Source organism: Capricornis sumatraensis, chromosome 11, assembly GCF_032405125.1.
Source record: "Capricornis sumatraensis isolate serow.1 chromosome 11, serow.2, whole genome shotgun sequence".
Lineage (NCBI taxonomy): Eukaryota > Metazoa > Chordata > Mammalia > Artiodactyla > Bovidae > Capricornis > Capricornis sumatraensis.
Window position 1 is genome coordinate 23602882 of NC_091079.1, and position 17296 is coordinate 23620177.

At 49.0% G+C, this 17296-nt stretch overlaps 1 protein-coding gene across 1 annotated transcript in view; it reads left to right on the top strand.

Moving 5' to 3' along the window:
• Positions 1-17296, top strand: part of COL22A1 (collagen type XXII alpha 1 chain) — a 200874-nt gene that overhangs the window by 123464 nt on the left and 60114 nt on the right. The window contains exons 40-41 of the mRNA XM_068983408.1: positions 2802-2852; positions 9437-9516. Of these exons, the coding sequence (XP_068839509.1) occupies positions 2802-2852; positions 9437-9516 (131 nt within the window). The remainder of the gene's footprint in view (positions 1-2801; positions 2853-9436; positions 9517-17296) is intronic.

The following is a 17296-nucleotide window of genomic DNA, read 5'->3' on the forward strand; positions in this document are numbered from 1 at the left end:
GGACCCACTTTCTGAGTCAGCCAGCACTTTCCTAAACCACATCCCTACCACCCAGCCCAGTTACTGAAGATACAACACTTTGGGAATCCATTTATGCCGCTCTTACGGGAAGTTTTATCTGAAGGCCCAGACACTCATTCTTTTATTTCTCTCCTTTTATTTTTCAGCTGTGTTTTTGGGATCTTAGCCACAAAACCACAGAGTATATTGTTTTTATTGTATGTAAAAGTCTTGGTTTACAGTAATAACCAGGATATGAAATTTGAGAACTCAGGAGTAATTGCTGGGGGCTTCCCTTGTGGCTCAGCTAGTAAAGAATCTGCCTGCAATGCGGGAGACATGAGTCTGATCCCTGGGTTGGGAAGATCCCCTGGAGAAGAGAAAGGCTATCCACTCCAGTATTCTGGCCTGGAGAATTCCAAAGACTGTATAGTCTGCAAAGAGTCGGACCCCACTGAGTGACTTTCACTTTCACTTTCTAGGTTAAACTTGCTGCCTGATTTTTTCCGCCCTTCAGGCCGGGGACCTCTGCAGTCATACTGAGCTTGTACTGATAAAGATCACATGTGTTCCCTTGGTGATTTTGTTGTTCATGATGAAAGGAAAAAGAAATGAGAGAGTTCTTTTGAGCGATCTGAGCAAATATTTGGCAACTCCCTAGCTTCTGAAGAAAAAAAAAAAGTGGAAACAACTTTGCCTGAATTTGCAGGCCTGTAAAATAATTCCTGGTGCCTGGAGCAGTGGGTGTGTGTGGAGCAGGGCGGCAGGACCAGGGACTGGAGGACCCCTGATCCACAGCCAGCTCAGACGTGTGTCTGAGGTCCCTGCGTGATGCTGTGAGCCCAGCATCTGCCCGGCAGCGCTTTGAGCTCTCAGTTCCCCCGAGAGGAGGGATTTCAGGATCTGGGAGAAATCAATTGTCTCTTAGAAGGCAAGGAGGCAAGGGCACTGAAAAGGGAACCAGAAACAAAAGATATGGAAATGGGTAAAGACATCCTTTTTCTGGTCTGCTTATTAATGAGGTTGATAAAAATCTACCTCCCAGGCAGAGTTTGGGGAAAAAATGATGTAATGCAAATAAAGTATTTGCCTGCCTAGCCTTATGTTCGCCACAGGTATGTGCCCAATAAATATTAGTGATCCTTATCATTAGATCACCCTGTGGAGTCTACTTTAGGGTTCAGCAAGAAGGTGAGGGGTCTAGAGAGACCTGACTCATCCCTGTCGGCCTGTTTTTGGGGAGAGAAGCCCCAGTGGAAGTGCGGGGAGGCGGCTTTGAGGTGTAGAGACCTGGGGTGAGATGTGCAGAGGGCCTTGCCGTGGGGTACAGTTGACCAGCCAGTTTCAAATCCTTAGGACCCATGGTAAGCTGTGCTCTCTCCCTGTTTACATATGAGATGTGTAAACAGATGACCCTTTCAGCGTTAATACTGTACATATTTGCAAGGTGGAATGTAGTTTGGAATAAAGGTTTCCCTAGTCAGCTGGCATTGGGAAGGTTAATTGGAATCAGAGAGATCTTTAGTTGTGGAATGAGGGGCTCATGGGGGGACAAGGTGGGAGGAAGGGGAGAGATGCCCTTCCTCACAGTGTTCAGCTGTGGGCCTTGCCTGGGTGCTGTCCCTGGTGCTGAAAACCCCTGGGGACTTAAGAGCGCTCTACAAGGATTTTCCTTGGTGCTTTCTCAGCCCTTCATAATGACTTACAGCCACAAAAAGACTCTTAAAGATGCCTTTGCTTCTCTTGGGTGGACTTGTTTCTAGCAAAATGAACAAGCTTTGCCTTCCGATGGAGCTGGGTTAGGATCCCAGCCCTGCTACCTGTAAGACTGATGGCGTGCATGCCCTTGCTTTAGTCCTGACCAAGTCTTTGCGACCCTATGAGCTATAGCCCTCCAGGCTCCTCTGTCCATGGGTTTCTCCAAGCATGAATACTGGAGTGGGTTGCCACGCCCTCTTCCAGGGTATCTTCCCGTCCCAGGGAGCGAACTCACATCTCTTATGTCTCTTGCCTTGGCAGGGGGGGTCTTTACCGCTGATGCCACATGGGAAGCCCAAGATCTATGACATAAGGGCAAGGGGCTTGTTGTTTCTGAGACTCTGTTCCTTTTCTGTATGAAGGAGTAAAACGTAGTTAACCCCCAACGGGCTCCTGTGGATAAGTTATCTCACAGCACATAGTTTTCCAATAAATGACCTCCTCCTCCCATGACCTCACACATTTTCCTCCCTAAACACTGTTGAACTGGCTCAGAGTGTCTTGCAACCAAAGCAGATAACACAGTCACTATTATAGATTAGAGCTCACATGCCCCCTTTCTTCTAATCAGGAACCTTCTTGCTTATTCTGTCTGAGCTTTAAGGTCTTCGGCTCTTTTCTTGGAGCCATTTTCTCTGAGTTTCAGTCCATTAAGCTGTTGCTTAAGGGAAGTGTTGGCATCACAGAGGGCCATAAACATACAAATGGAGCCAGGCCTGTGCTCCAGCAGCAGAGATCAATTGTGACTCAGATTCTTGGCACAGCTGCCAGAGGTCATTCATCATGTTCCCTCCTGAGCAAAAAGTTGATTTTGGTCAACAGCAAAATTTAGTACCTGACAAAATGCAAGTGATGATAGATTCACTTATTCAGGCATTCAGGAATTTGCTGTTAAAGGGCTGTCCAGGCCCAACTCTAGGCACTGTGGATGCAGAACTGTGTAGATACTGTGCCTGGCATAGGGTCTGACTCCATTTAGGTACTTGACAAATATTTGTTGAACTAATGGATTAATAAATCAATGGATAATTTATTCTTTTAAGATACTTACATAGAAGTCAGAGGGTCAGACACAATGGGAGGGTGGTGTGTTAATGAAGATACATTCAAATGTCTTCTGAAGGCTGAGAGGTGGGCAGGCAGAGGAGGGTTTATAGAAATGAAATGATTGGGCTGAGTTTTAATTGGTGGGTAAGTATTTGGAAGCAATGGAAACCATGAGAGACTTTATTTTGGGGGGCTCCAAAATCACTGCAGATGGTGACTGCAGCCATGAAATTAAACGATACTTGCTCCTTAGAAGAAAAGCTGTGACCAAGCTAGGCAGCATATTAAAAAGCAGAGACATTACTTTGCCAACAAAAGAACATCTAATCAAGGCTTGGTTTTTCCAGTAGTCATGTCTAGATATGAGAGTTGGACTATAAGGAAAGCTGAGCACCTAGGAATTGATGCTTTTGAACTGTGGTGTTGGAAAAGACTCTTGAGAGTCCTTTGGACTGCAAGGAGATCCAACCAGTCCATCCTAAGGAAATCAGTCCTGACTATTCATTGAAAGCATTGATGTTGCAGCTGAAACTCCAATACTTGGGCCACCTGATGCAAAGAACTGACTCATTTGAAAAGACCATGATGCTGGGAAAGATTGAAGGCAGAAGGAGAAGGGGACAATAGAGGATGAGGTGGTTGGATGGCATCACCAACTCGATGGACATGAGTGAGTAAGCCCTGGGAGTTGGTGATGGACAGGGAAGCCTGGAGTGCTGCAGTCCATGGGGTCGCAGAGAGTCAGACATGACTGAGCAACTGAACTGAACTGAAGTATTTGGAAGCTTAGAACCTGGATGAAAGAAGACCAGCATGTGAGGATCAGCTGGCTCAGGAAGCAGGAGTGTGAACAGTTATTTAGAAGAACACAAACTGCAACATGGGTGTGGTTTAGCTTGCAGCTGTTAAGGTTTTGTGCTGTGCATAAAATATAGCCTTGGGAAGAAGAAAGGAGGCAGGCTAAGACAAAGTACAAAGGAGATCCATGTTTACTTTCTTTTTTTTGTTTGTTTTTGTTGATTTTTGGCTGTGCTGGGTCTTCCTTGCTGCACTCGGGTTTTCTCTAGTTGCAGTGAGTGGGGACTATACTCTCTAGCTGTGGTGTGCGGGCTTCTCACTGCAGGGGCTTCTCTTACTGAAGAGCACAGGCTCCCAGTGCACGGGCCCAGGAGCTGTGCTTCACTGGCTCAGTTGACCTGCTGCTGCTGCTGCTGCTGCTGCTGCTGCTGCTGCTAAGTCGCTTCAGTCGTGTCCGACTCTGTGCGACCCCAGAGACGGCAGCCCGCCAGGCTCCCCCATCCTGGGATTCTCCAGGCAAGAACACTGGAGTGGGCTGCCATTTCCTTCTCCAATGCATGAAAGTGAAAAGTGAAAGTGAAGTCGCTCAGTCGTGTCCAACCCTCAGTGACCTCATGGACTGCAGCCTACCAGGCTCCTCCGTCCATGGGATTTGCCAAGCAAGAGTACTGGAGTGGGGTGCCATTGCCTTCTCCATGCGGAGTCTGCCAGAACCAGGGATGGAAACCGTGTCCCCTGCATTGGCAGGCAGATTCTTAACCACTGGACCACAAGGGAAGTCCCTATATTAACTATTTTAAAGGAGAAACTGGGGTGCAAAAGAATATGGATTTTTCTAATATGTATAGTGCTTAGTTTATTTTTTGTCTTCTAATTTGGCTTCTAACTTGGCTAACTAACTTCTAACAAAGCTAGTGGAGGTGATGGGATTCCAGTTGAGCTATTTCAAATCCTGAAAGATGATGCTATGAAAGTGCTGCACTCAATATGTCAGCAAATTTGGAAAACTCAGCAGTGGCCAAAGGACTGGAAAAGGTCAGTTTTCATTCCAATCCCAAATAAAGGCAATGCCAAGGAATGCTCAAACTACCGCACAATTGCACTCATCTCACATGCTAATAAAGTATTGCTCAAAATTCTCCAAGCCAGGCTTCAGCAATATGTGAACTATGAACTTCCAGTTGTTCAAGCTGGTTTTAGAAAAGGCAGAGGAACCAGAGATCAAATTGCCAACATCCGCTGGATCATCAAAAAAGCAAGAGAGTTCCAGAAGAACATCTATTTCTGCTTTATTGACTATGCCAAAGCCTTTGACTGTGGATTACAATAAACTGTGGACAATTCTGAAACAGATGGGAATACCAGACCACCTGACCTGCCTCTTGAGAAATCTGTATGCAGGTCAGGAAGCAACAGTTAGAACTGGACATGGAACAACAGACTGGTTCAAGATAGGAAAAAGTAGTACGTCAAGGCTGTATATTGTCATCCTGCTTATTTAACTTCTATGCAGAGTACATCAGGAGAAACACTGGGCTGGATGAAGCACAAGCTGGAATCAAGATTGCCGGGAGAAATATCAATAACCTCAAATATGCAGATGACGCCACCCTTATGGCACAAAGTGAAGAAGAACTAAAGAGCCTCTTGATGAAAGCGAAAGAGGAGAGTGAAAAAGTGAAAAAGTTGGCTTAAAGCTCAACATTCAGAAAACGAAGATCATGGCATCCAGTCCCATTACTTCATGGCAAATAGATGGGGAAACAGTGGAAACAGTGTCAGACTTTATTTTTCTGGGCTCCAAAATCACTGCAGATGGTGACTGCAGCCATGAAATTAAAAGATGCTTACTCCTTGGAAGGAAAGTTATGACCAACCTTCTGCTGCTGCCACTGCTAAGTTGCTTCAGTTGTGTCCGACTCTGTGCGACCCCAGAGATGGCAGCCCCCAGGTTCCCCCACCCCTAGGATTCTCCAGGCAAGAACACTGGACTGGGACCAACCTAGACAGCATTAAAAAGTAGAGACATTACTTTGCCAGCAAAGGTCCGTCTAGTCAAGGCTATGGTTTTTCCAGTGGTCATGTATGGATGTGAGAGTTGGACTATAAAGAAGGCTGATTGCTGAAGAATTGATGCTTTTGAACTGTGGTGTTGGAGAAGACTCTTGAGAGTCCCTTGGACTGCAAGGAGATCCAACCAATCCATTCTAAAGGAGATCGGTCCTGGGTGTTCATTGGAACAACTGATGTTGAAGCTGAAACTCCAATACTTTGGCCACCTGATGTGAAGAGCTGACTCATTTGAAAAGACCCTGATGTTGGGAAAGATTGAGGGCAGGAGGAGAAGGGGACAGCAGAGGATGAGATGGTTGGATGGCATCACCGACTCAGTGGACATGGGTTTGGGTGGACGCCGGGAGTTGGTGGACAGGGTGGCCTGGTGTGCTTCGGCTCATGGGGTCACAAGGAGTCGGACACGACTGAGCGACTGAACTGAACTTGGCTCATAAAATATAATATACACCTTTTAACACTCCATGTTATACAGTCTCTTACCTTGTAAATGAGTCTGCAGTAGGTATGTGGGAATTTGGTAAAATGTTCTTTTGTTTCCTCATTGATGAGGGTCTTAAGGGTGCCAGAGAGGTTATGGGAGTCATCCAAGGTCACAGGACCAGGCTGACATTGTTCTGTGACCGAACCAAACTTGAGTCCGCTTGCCCGATGCACAGCCAAGCCAGCCTGCTGCCACGAGGCGAAGGACAGTAGTGTCTGATGCCTGGAGCTAAGAGAACGGGGAGGCAAGTGAGACTCGAAGCCGTGGCAGCTTTCAGACAGGGTTGAAGAGCAACATTTAGATGAGGGTCATAGGGTGTGTGATCAGTTGGTGGACATCTTTCTAACCGGTTGGTGGTGAGGTAATAGGGTGACGTTTGGAAATCTTAATCATCAACCTTCTAGTTCCAACCAGTCTGGTATCCACATGCTGGTCAGCAACCTCTAATGCGAGGGGATCTTGGTTTCTGCATGACATCTCAAAAGTGCATGGCAGGTTTTTATGTACATCCCTTCAGGAGAAACTAGGAGTCCTGCGACTCTGTCTCACTGCTCAACCACTGTTTAGGTCATCATTACTTTTCTTGCTTGACTGCATTTCCTTTGTTGCTGTTCTTTGCTTCTGTTTCCGTTTTTCTGTTTTTGCTTCCCCTCTCTTCCCTAATTAGTAACTGCTTGAGTCTGCTCTTTGGGACTTGGGGAAGGCCAGACAAGAAGCGAGGACAGGACGTGGAGGGAGTTATACCCAGGAAGATCCTGCAGGGTCCTGCCCAGTTTCAGTCCCCCCCACCTTTTTGTTTGATCCTCTTCTATCCTGGGGGGAACAGGGGCAGGGTAAGAGCAGGAATAAAGTTTGGGATAGAGAGGTTAGTCGTGAAGCCGCAGGGGAATGTGGTTTTAAGGGGGACTCGGTTTCAGTCCTGAGACTGGACTTGCGGTCACTTGGCGGCCGTGTGAACGCCTCTGCCTCGTCCTCTCACCGCCCAGTGTGCTGGTCAGGGACCCGGCACTGATCATCTCTCTCTTAGTTCAGCGCACTTTTTTCCACCTTCGCCTTACTTCTTGACTTCCTCCCCTCCCCGCCTTCCCCCTGCACACACATCAGCTTTCCTGGCAGTCCCAGAATCAGCCACATCATTTTATCCTAAAGAAACAGGATGCACCATCTGGGGCTCTGAAGAGGATTTCTCGGGGACTGTTTGCAGAGGCAAGGGTGGGCCAGAGGGAGGCTGTGGTCCTTAGGACACGTGGCCACTGTGGGCCTGGGGGGAGGAGGGACAGAGACAGTGTTACCAGAGTTGAGGGAGCATTTAGACTGTGGTTCACCTCTTTCCTGAGAACTTCGCAAGCCTGTTCCGATCTCTTTCCTGAATTTAGCACAGAGCATTGGAAATGGGCAGGGCCCCTGAATGAGTCATCTTTGGTCGTGGAGCCAGATTGCAGTTTGCTGTGAATAAACAACCAACATTTGTTGAATGAATATATAACTTACAAACTCGCCCAAGCAACAGTCACACTGCAGGAGAGACAAATCATCTTGAAGCATTATTTTTCTGAAAGGTCCAGATGTAAAGTTTTCAAATTCAGATGGTGGTTGCAGGGTAAGCCAGTTATTAATAGGATTTTCATTTAAAACATAAGCCTTGATAAAGCAGTGTTGCCTAGCAATGTCAGGTTCTACCTGAAATAAATTTGTTGCACATTATCTAACTGGCTCTTCATGATGACCTCCTAAGGTTCCTTCCATTTGCCATACAAATTAACTCACCCTGGAGATGGTAAGTGGCTTGAATAGGGTCACCTCCCATTTCAGTATTAGGCTTGGCTACCATCTGCTGACCTAATATAGGGGTACAGTCTCTTACGCAAAATTGTGTGGGTCCTGTGTGCTTTGGATTGAGTTTATTTTGGAATTTAGAAAATTAGTAATTTATAAGTGATGAAAATAGCATTTACTGTGGTGTGTGGGGCAAAATTCCTCATCAAACTCATTATAATGATGCCATGCTGCTGCTGCTGCTAAGTCACTTCAGTCGTGTCCGACTCTGTGCGACCCCATAGATGGCAGCCCACCAGGCTCCCCCATCCCTGGGATTCTCCAGGTAAGAACACTGGGGTGTGTTGCCATTTCCTTCTCCAATGCATGAAAGTGAAAAGTGAAAGTGAAGTCGCTCAGTTGTGTCCAACTCTTCGCGACCCTATGGATTGCAGGCTACCAGGCTCCTCCGTCCATGGGATTTTCCAGGCAAGAGAACTGGAGTGGGGTGCCATTGCCTTCTCCAATAACGATGCCATAGAAATGTGTAAATATCCATGAAAAGGGGGATGTCTAAAGATTGTAATTAGCCTTCAAGTCAGTACAAGTCAGCTTTTGCTGCCTGATGAGTTAGGGTAAACACTTGTTTTCAGAGGTCGAGAATTTTGGAATTGTAGATACAAAGGTGTGACCGTCTCAGTGTCCTTCTGTAGAAAGTAGCAAATGGGATTCCTCCCCTGCCTTCCTTTCCTTCTCCTTTTTCTCGTCCGATCAAAGTCCAGAATGATGGGCACCTGAGACCGGCAACAACCCCAGCAGCTGAAGTGTGTTGACTGCCATGCCAGGCACTCTGTTCTCATGATCTCCGAACAAATAGGCTCTGCTGGCCTGGCAGCTCCTCGTATACCCTGGCCTTAGTAAAGGAAGGAAATTGTTGCCCTCTGAAGCTAGCAGTTACCAAGTGTTGAAACCAGAACTTAAACCTACACTCTATTAACCACCATGCTTGAAGGCAGAGATTGTATCTCAGTCATTCTTGCCCCTTGCAACCCCTGGGAAAGTGACTCACAAAATATAGGTACTTGGTACACATTATTGGCAAAATGAATTCATTTATTGATGATGGGAGGATTGGGTTGAAATGTGGATACATGGTCAACTCTGGGATGAGTTCAGGATGGTGGTGGGAGAATCATGGAAAAAGCACAGTAAAACTTGAAATTGTGGTCACCTGTGGTGGGGATCATATGGTTATAATCACATCTGGAGCCATGGGCAGTGTTGGGGCACAGGTCACTGCTGAAAGGTGGGTGGTCACAGTTGGTGACTGTGGTCCAGGCGTGTTGGACTGAGTGGGATGAGGGGCAGCTTGGATGAACTCAAGGGGGCGTGCAGAGTGGGGTGCTGGGAGAGATGCTGGCTGGAGGATATGGTCCAGACAGTGGGAGGAACAGAGTTGCCTTGCACCTTTGCTCTCTCCTGCCCAGAGCTGACGTCTTGACTGTGTTGTTTTCTCTCTTCAGGGGGACCGTGGTGCGCCTGGGATCCCCGGCTCTCCTGGCAACCGTGGAGAGCCAGGCATGGCGGTCGCCGGCCCTCCGGTGAGTCTTTATTCACCCGGCACCTCCTTGCTCCAGCACTCACAGCCGGGGCCTGCTACGACGGCAGGGCTGCTGCCTTCCGGGCTGATCTGGTCGGGGGTCACTGATCCCCGGGTTGGTCAGGCTGTAGGCCTGTCCACTGTGGCTGATGCTGTTACTGTAACCTGGTGTATTTCTTATGGGAATAAGGCCTCTGGGGAGACCAAGACGTGTCCTTTCAAAGAGGAGTGAGAGAACAAAGCTCATTAAAAAAAGAAAAGGGAGGGAAAGGACTCACTGTCCAAACTTGGCGAAAACTGAGTGGAAGCCAGTGAGCCTGGGCTGGTTGGGGGAGGGGCATGGTCTTGGAGGAGTGACTTGCCTTCATGCTCTTTCTTGGCAAAGGTGAGTTCATTATCCCTCTCCAATCAATATATTGCTGAGGACATCAGTATAATCAAGAAAGGTCTTTTCTTTTTTTAATTATTTTATTATTTCTGGGTTTGCTGGGTCTCATCACCACGAGGGCTTTTCTCTAGTTCCTGCAAGTGGGGGCTGCTCCGGCTTCACTGCGGATCTCTGGGTGCAGAGCACACAGGCTGTAGGGCACGTGGCCTTCGGTAGATGTGGCAGCAGGTTCGGTACTTGCGACTCCCAGGCTCTAGAGCACAGGCTCAGCGGTTGTGGGCCGTGGGGTTAGTTACTGTGGGACGTGTGGGATCTTCCCAGATCAGAGACTGAACCTGTGTCTCCCGCATTGGCAGGCAGATTCTTTACCACTGAGACACCAGGGAAGCCCCCAGGAAAGGTCTTTATCTCCAAAATAAAGTCCTATGAAGTAGTCTTCGGATTGGTGGTTTTGGTGGATAATTCATATCCTTCTACTAGGAAGCTCCAATACTCAGTGGTTTTCTGATATGGCTGCTAAAGCTCATAGAATCCAAACTGCCCGTGTATCATTGATGACGTTGTCGTCGTCATTATCTTAACCCAGAAGCACAATCAGACTTTACTCCTATTAAACGTACTCTGAATATAAACTGGAGCAACACATGACCTGGTCTCTGTTTGGTTTCTCATTCAAGAAACAAAGTGGCAGCATGCCTCATTTGTCTCTAAGGAATTTGAGAGGAAGTCCAGTGTATTACAGTGTGTGCTCAGTCACTAAGTCGGGTTCGACTCTTTGCCACCCCGTGGGCTTTCTCTGAATTTCCCAGGCGGGAATACTGGTGTAGGCTGCTATTTCCTTCTCCAGGCTTATCTTCCCGACCCAGGGGTGGAACCCTTGTCTCATGCTTCCCCTGCATTGGCGGGTGGGTTCTTAACCACTGAGCCACCTGGGAAGCGTGGTTACCCACAGCACCACTTGTTAAGTAAACCCCCTCTCCTTGCCCCGGTGCTACTCTTAGCCCTCTCACTCTCTCCCTGAAATTCCCCCCGGGAACCCTCGTCTGTATTCTCCTCCTCCCAGAAATGACCAGCTCGCTGCCACTCTCCTCCCAGCAGTGGGGCTGCCTTCAAGGCGGGAAGACCAGTGCCCTTGTGTCTTCCTAAAGGTCCCTGGAAAACAGGGAGAAGGCAGGTGGTATCCTCTCAGAAATGTCCAGTTTTAATCTGTTTTTCTTAAATTCTCTGCTAAAATTTCTGATGAAAAAAACCCCTCTATTGCATCAGCTTTATCTTTTGTCTTTGGCTGTCTTTTACAATCTGTTGGTAACTGGAAGAAACAATATGTAGTGAAGAAACGCAGCAGGTTTCAGGCTTTCTCTTTGTTTCAGAAATCCTGCCTTTAATGGGGCCTTCTCTGCCGGAGTCAGGATTCTGAGTCCTGCAGGCGTTAGCTGCTTAGAAGAGAAACTGTGATCTGGAGTGGTCCCTCCGTCATTTCACGGGCCTCTGCACGTCCTGTCCCAGGGAGTCACCGTAGGAAAACCTTAATCAGAAAGCCAGGCAGCAGAGGGGGACGCTTGTCGCCCCACCTCCCACCTCAGAGCCATGAAATAGCCCCTGAAATACGTCCCCACCCAAGTGATTACACCTGAAAGGTAATTGGCTGCCTCCAGCTGAGAGGCCACGAGTCAACCGCTCAGGGTCCTTCCTCCACTTCCACTGATTAAAAGCTTCCGTGGTGGGTGAGACCTTCTGGAGCTTCCATAAATCCTGTCTTTGGCCGCTGGCCCGGGCTCCTTCCTGGTGGCCGGACCGTCTGTATGAGGGTTCAGGGGGGTGTGGAGGTGGAGCGGGGCTGATGACAGGGTGTGAGTGCACCCCTCACGCCCCCGGGCTCGGCAGCCCCCTGCCATGGGCTGAGTGGTCTGTGTCTGGGGCTGGGTCCTGAGCGTCCATGTCCTCAGGCCTCTGTGCTGGGAAAGCTGGTTTATCCTTTGTTGAAGGCTGGGCTTCTGCATTAGCATCTCCCGAGATCAGAATTCAAGGGCTGTGGGTTTATTGGGGGAAATCATCTCAGAAATCACCCCTTGGGGAGTGGCATTGTCCCCTGGCAAGGCCCTGGAGATGCTGGTGCAGCTGCAGAGGTGTTCTACAAAGGTTGGGGCACAGCCAGGGTCGACTCCTGGTGGGAGTCAGTGAGGGCTGCTCCGGGGTGCGCGGGTGGAGGGGGGGACTGGAACTCGGGCTAAGCATCCCCTCGTGGCTACAGATGCCCCAGGGCAGGCACCTCACCCAGAACCTGCCAGGTGGGTGTGTGCCCAGAGGTGCTGGAGAGGGTCACTGAAGGTGTCTAGGGCTTCCCAGGTAGCTCGGTGGTAAAGAATCCTGCAATGCAGGATGACGCAGGTTCAGTCCCTGGGTTGGGAAGATCCCCTGGAGGAGGAAATGGCAACCTGCTCCAGGTTTCTTGCCTGGGAAATCCCACGGACAGAGGAGCCTGGTGGGCTACAGTCCATGGGGTCGCAGAGAGTCAGACACCAGTGAGTGGTCACACTCGTACTGAAGGTGTCTGTTCCTTCAGTGTTCTCTGGGTAAACCGTCTGGGGCTCAGAAGTGAGGAGACTTGGCTGGTGTCACACAGCTAGTCCAGGGCCAGGACCATTGCTTCCAGTCCTCTGAAGCCAGCTCTCTTCCTCTGCTTCAGCTGGCCTGCGGTTTCCCCAGCGTGGGTGGGCTTGCTCATTTCCATCACCTCCTCACATGAAGCCTCGATTCCTCTGGCCCCTCTTCCTGTGGCTCTGTGCTCCTAGGCTTGGGCATCCAAGAGCAACACTTATCCTCCCTGGAAGGGAGCCCGAGGCTTTCTCTGCCAAGCTCTGCGCATCACCGGGCGGGGGAGTGGATGGAGAGGCAATTGTTTGGCGTTTCAACTTCTCCCTTCAAGACAGTAACAAAACATCCCTTTTATCTTAAGGTTGCCTGTGATCTTCCTTAGCGGGGTATGATAAGCTTGAAAATGACCCAGTTAGGCCTGAGGGCAGATCAAAGTGCTGTTGAACTTCACTGAGCCTCTGAGCCTGAGGTCAGCGAGGGCGGGGCTCCCCCAGCAGCACCCCAGGACCCCGGCCTGAGCAGTAGTTTCTAGATCAAGGGTATAGGGAGGGTTACAGCTCGGTCATGTTGGTAGTAACACCTAGAAGCTTTCCTTGAACCTTTAAATGCCACACAACTGCTCCCCTAACGTCTTTCTCAGCCTCCATTGCCTGGAATCGCCTCTCCTTTCTGTCTTCAGCGTTCCCTCTCTGGAGTCACTTGTTCTGACTTTGCCCAGACACTGAGGGTTCACATACAAAGAAAACGAGCTCACAGCCCTTTACAGACCTACAGACTGCGGGAGAGAGGAAGCATGGCACTGATGATGTGGGGAAGCATCTGTCAGGTTTGCTGAGTGGAGCCGTTCTTCCCACTCCCTGCTCTTCCAGGGAGTAATAGAACAAAAATGGAAATGAAAGCCACTAAAAGCTGGAGCGCTCATGACCACAGCTCACATGGCCTGCCCACTTGCCGCGTCCAGCTCTGAGCAAGATACCCACATCCATCCCCTCACTTATCTCATGGGTATCCTCTCACCCAGTCCTCCCAGCCACCCTGCCAAGCAGATCCTGTTCTCTCTTTCATTTTACGAATGAGGGAATCCACGTAAGAGATGTGACAGTTGCCTGAAGTCATAGTGAGGACGTCGGGGAGCTAGGATTGGACCCCAGCGTTCTAGCTCCGAGCAGATGCCCTTAGCTGCCCTCCAAGCCAGGGCAGCAGTAAAGCAGGAATTCACGTTTACATAGTCCTTCCTTGTGCCAGACTTGCCAGGTGGTGCTCAGTTCAGTTCAGTTCAGTTGCGCAGTCGTGTCCTACTCTTTGCGACCCCATGAATTGCAGCACGCCAGGCCTCCCTGTCCATCACCATCTCCCAGAGTTCACCCAGACTCACGTCCATCGAGTCAGTGATGCCACTCAGCCATCTCATCCTTGGTCGTCCCCTTCTCCTCCTGCCCCCAATCCCTCCCAACATCAGAGTCTTTTCCAACGAGTCAACTCTTCGCATGAGGTGGCCAAAGTACTGGAGCTTCAGCTTTAGCATCATTCCTTCCAAAGAAATCCCAGGGTTGATCTCCTTCAGAATGAACTGGTTGGATCTTCTTGCAGTCCAAGGGACTCTCAAGAGTCGTCTCCAACATCACAGTTCAAAAGCAAAGAATCCACCCGCCAAGGCAGGCAGTGTCTCAGAAGATGTGGGTTTGATCCTTGGGCTGGGAAGATCCCCTGGAGGAGGGCACTGCAACCCACTCCAGTATCATTGCTTGGGAAATCCCATGGACAGAGGAGCCTGGCAGGCTATAGTCCATGGTGTCGCAGAGAGTCGGACACGACTGAGTGACCAAGGACACACTTTCCTTTGTGCCCAGGTCGTCTCACACACTTCACTGCTTCTGAACTACTGACTTGCAAGTCTCGGTGCTGTTTCTGTTCATATGCCTTGTCTCCTGGTTTAGCCCAGTTCCTTTGGTTCTAAGAACCACACCACAGCTCGTGCTATCCCCAGATCAGGCTGGCCTGCTGCCCTTCTAAAGGAGTGTGTGCAGACAGGTAGCCCCATCTCGCCCAGCTGCTACCTGGGGACCCCAGGCATCCTTCGGCAGTCACCCGAGGGACTTAGGTCAGGCGCTGCGGCTTCATTCACTCCCAGTGCTCTCATCCTGTTCTGTGCGCAGCGCGAGGTCCCCTGGGTTGCAGAGGAGGAGCTGTGCACCACCCCGGACCCCAGTGAACGTGCTATGTCACTTCAGTTGTGTCCGACTCTTTGTGACCCTATGGACTGTAGCCCGCCAGGCTCCATGGGATTCTCCAGGCAAGAATGACTGGAGTCAGTTGCCATGCCCTCCTCCAGGGGATCTTCCTGAGCCAGGGATTGAACCCACGTCTCTTACGTCTCCTGCGTTGGCAGGTGGGTTTTTTACCACTAGTGCCACCTGGGAAACCCAGGCCCCAGGGCCCCTTGCATAACCAGGAGCTGAGTATCCCAAATATCCTTATCTTGGCTTTTCGATTGAAGTCTCAGGGGGACTCCTCTGTTGTTGGAAGAAAAAAAGGTTTTAAATAAATTTCTACTCTCGTTTCCAATTGAAAATGCTCCTTTCTAAACTCAACACGGCTTTTTGTGGTTCCTATAATAGTTCCTAAGGCATACTGAGCACTCACACAAGTGGGCAAGGCTCCCGGGCACGGCTTCTCAATGCATTGCCTTCCGCAGTCTTCGCGGTGGTCCTGGGAGCCCGAGCTGTGATTGTGTCCAGTTTACAGATGAGGAAACGCAGGCTTGGAGAGGTTCAGACAGTGGGCCTGGCTCAAGCTGCTGATGAAAGGCAAAGCAAGTGTTTGACCTGCCCCGGGAGCCCAGCATGTAGCCGGGTGCCCATGAGCCCTTCAGATGAAAGGTGATGGAGAATAAAATGTGCTGTGTCTTTAGGTAGATATCTATGGGAGGAGGAGCAAGGTAGAGGGGATCAAATTTCAAGTTTAGATATTTTTTAAATTGATGAAACAAGATGTATTGTTTGGTCTTATGGAGCTTCCCACAGTCTGAACTCTGCTCACAGAATAGCTCATTGCTTCCTGGTCCCCATGTTTCCTGTACACCCATACTTGGGCCTCAAGGCTGGAGCAAATTCAGGTTTGATCTTTCTGACAAGACTTCACAGGCTGTGTGTCCTTCCAGCAGGAGGTATCTGACGTCTGGCGGTGTCTTGTCTTGACGTTCACAGCCTTTGATGTCCAAGCCTTAGATCAGTTAGCACATCAAGGCTTGCAAATTGGTGTTCTTTCAGTTTAATCAGTTCTTTTATGTATTAGCTCCAGTCCTTCTGTATGGAGAGGTGTTCCCTCATTTATAATTTGGATACCCAGTCGAGCCCTTCTTGTGGAAGGCCGATTATGTTTTCCTGTAAATTATTTTCAAATAACAACTTGGTTCCCTCAGTTAAGTTCAGTCACTCAGTTGTGTCCGACTCTTTGAGACCCCATGAATCGCAGCACGCCAGGCCTCCCTGTCCATCACCAACTCCTGGAGTTCACTCAGACTCACGTCCATCGAGTCCGTGATGCCATCCAGCCATCTCATCCTCTGTCGTCCCCTTCTCCTCCTGCCCCCAATCCCTCCCAGCATCAGAGTCTTTTCCAATGAGTCAACTCTTCGCATGAGGTGGCCAAAGTACTAGAGTTTCAGCTTTAGCATCATTCCTTCCAAAGAAATCCCAGGGCTGATCTCCTTCAGAATGGACTGGTTGGATCTCCTTGCTGCCCAAGGGACTCTCAAGAGTCTTCTCCAACACCACATTTCAAAAGCATCAATTCTTCGGTGCTCAGCTTTCTTTACAGGCCAACTCTCACATCCACACATGACCACTGGAAAAACCATAACCTTGACTAGACGGACCTTAGTCGGCAAAGTAACGTTTCTGCTTTTGAATATGCTATCTAGGTTGGTCATAACTTTCCTTCCAAGGAGTAAGCGTCTTTTAATTTCATGGCTGCAGTCACCATCTGCAGTGATTTTGGAGCCCCCAAATATAAAGTCTGACACTGTTTCCACTGTTTCCCCATCTATTTCCCATGAAGTGTTGGGACCACATGCCATGATCTTCGTTTTCTGAATGTTGAGCTTTAGGCCAACTTTTTCACTCTCCTCTTTCACTTTCATCAAGAGGCTTTTTAGTTCCTCTTCACTTTCTGCCATAAGGGTGGTGTCATCTGCATATCTGAAGTTATTGATATGTCTCCCAGCAATCTTGATTTCAGCTTGTGCTTCTTCTAGCCCAGCATTTCATGATGTACTCTGCATAGAAGTTAAATAATCAGGGTGACAATATACAGCCTTGACGCATTCCTTTTCCTATTTGGAACCAGATGTTGTTCCATGTCCAGTTCTAACTGTTGCTTCCTGACCTGCATATAGGTTTCTCACAAGGCAGGTCAAGTGGTCTGGTATTCCCATCTCTTTCAGAATTGTCCACAGTTTATTGTGATCCACACAGTCAAAGGCTTTGGCATAGTCAATAAAGCAGAAATAGATGTTTTTCTGGAACTCTCTTGTTTTTTCCATGATCCAGCCGATGTTGGCAATTTGATCTCTGGTTCCTCTGCCTTTCCTAAAATCAGCTTGAACATCTGGAAGTTCACGGTTCACATATTGCTGAATTTTGAGCATAACTTTACTAGCGTGTGAGATGAGCGCAATTGTGCGGTAGTTTGAGCACAATTGGTTCCCTGGTACTTGGTTCCTTGGTATCTCGCAAAGATGATCAATGAGGTGTTTTTGGTTTTCTATTAATAATTTTGAACTCAGAGTTAAACACAT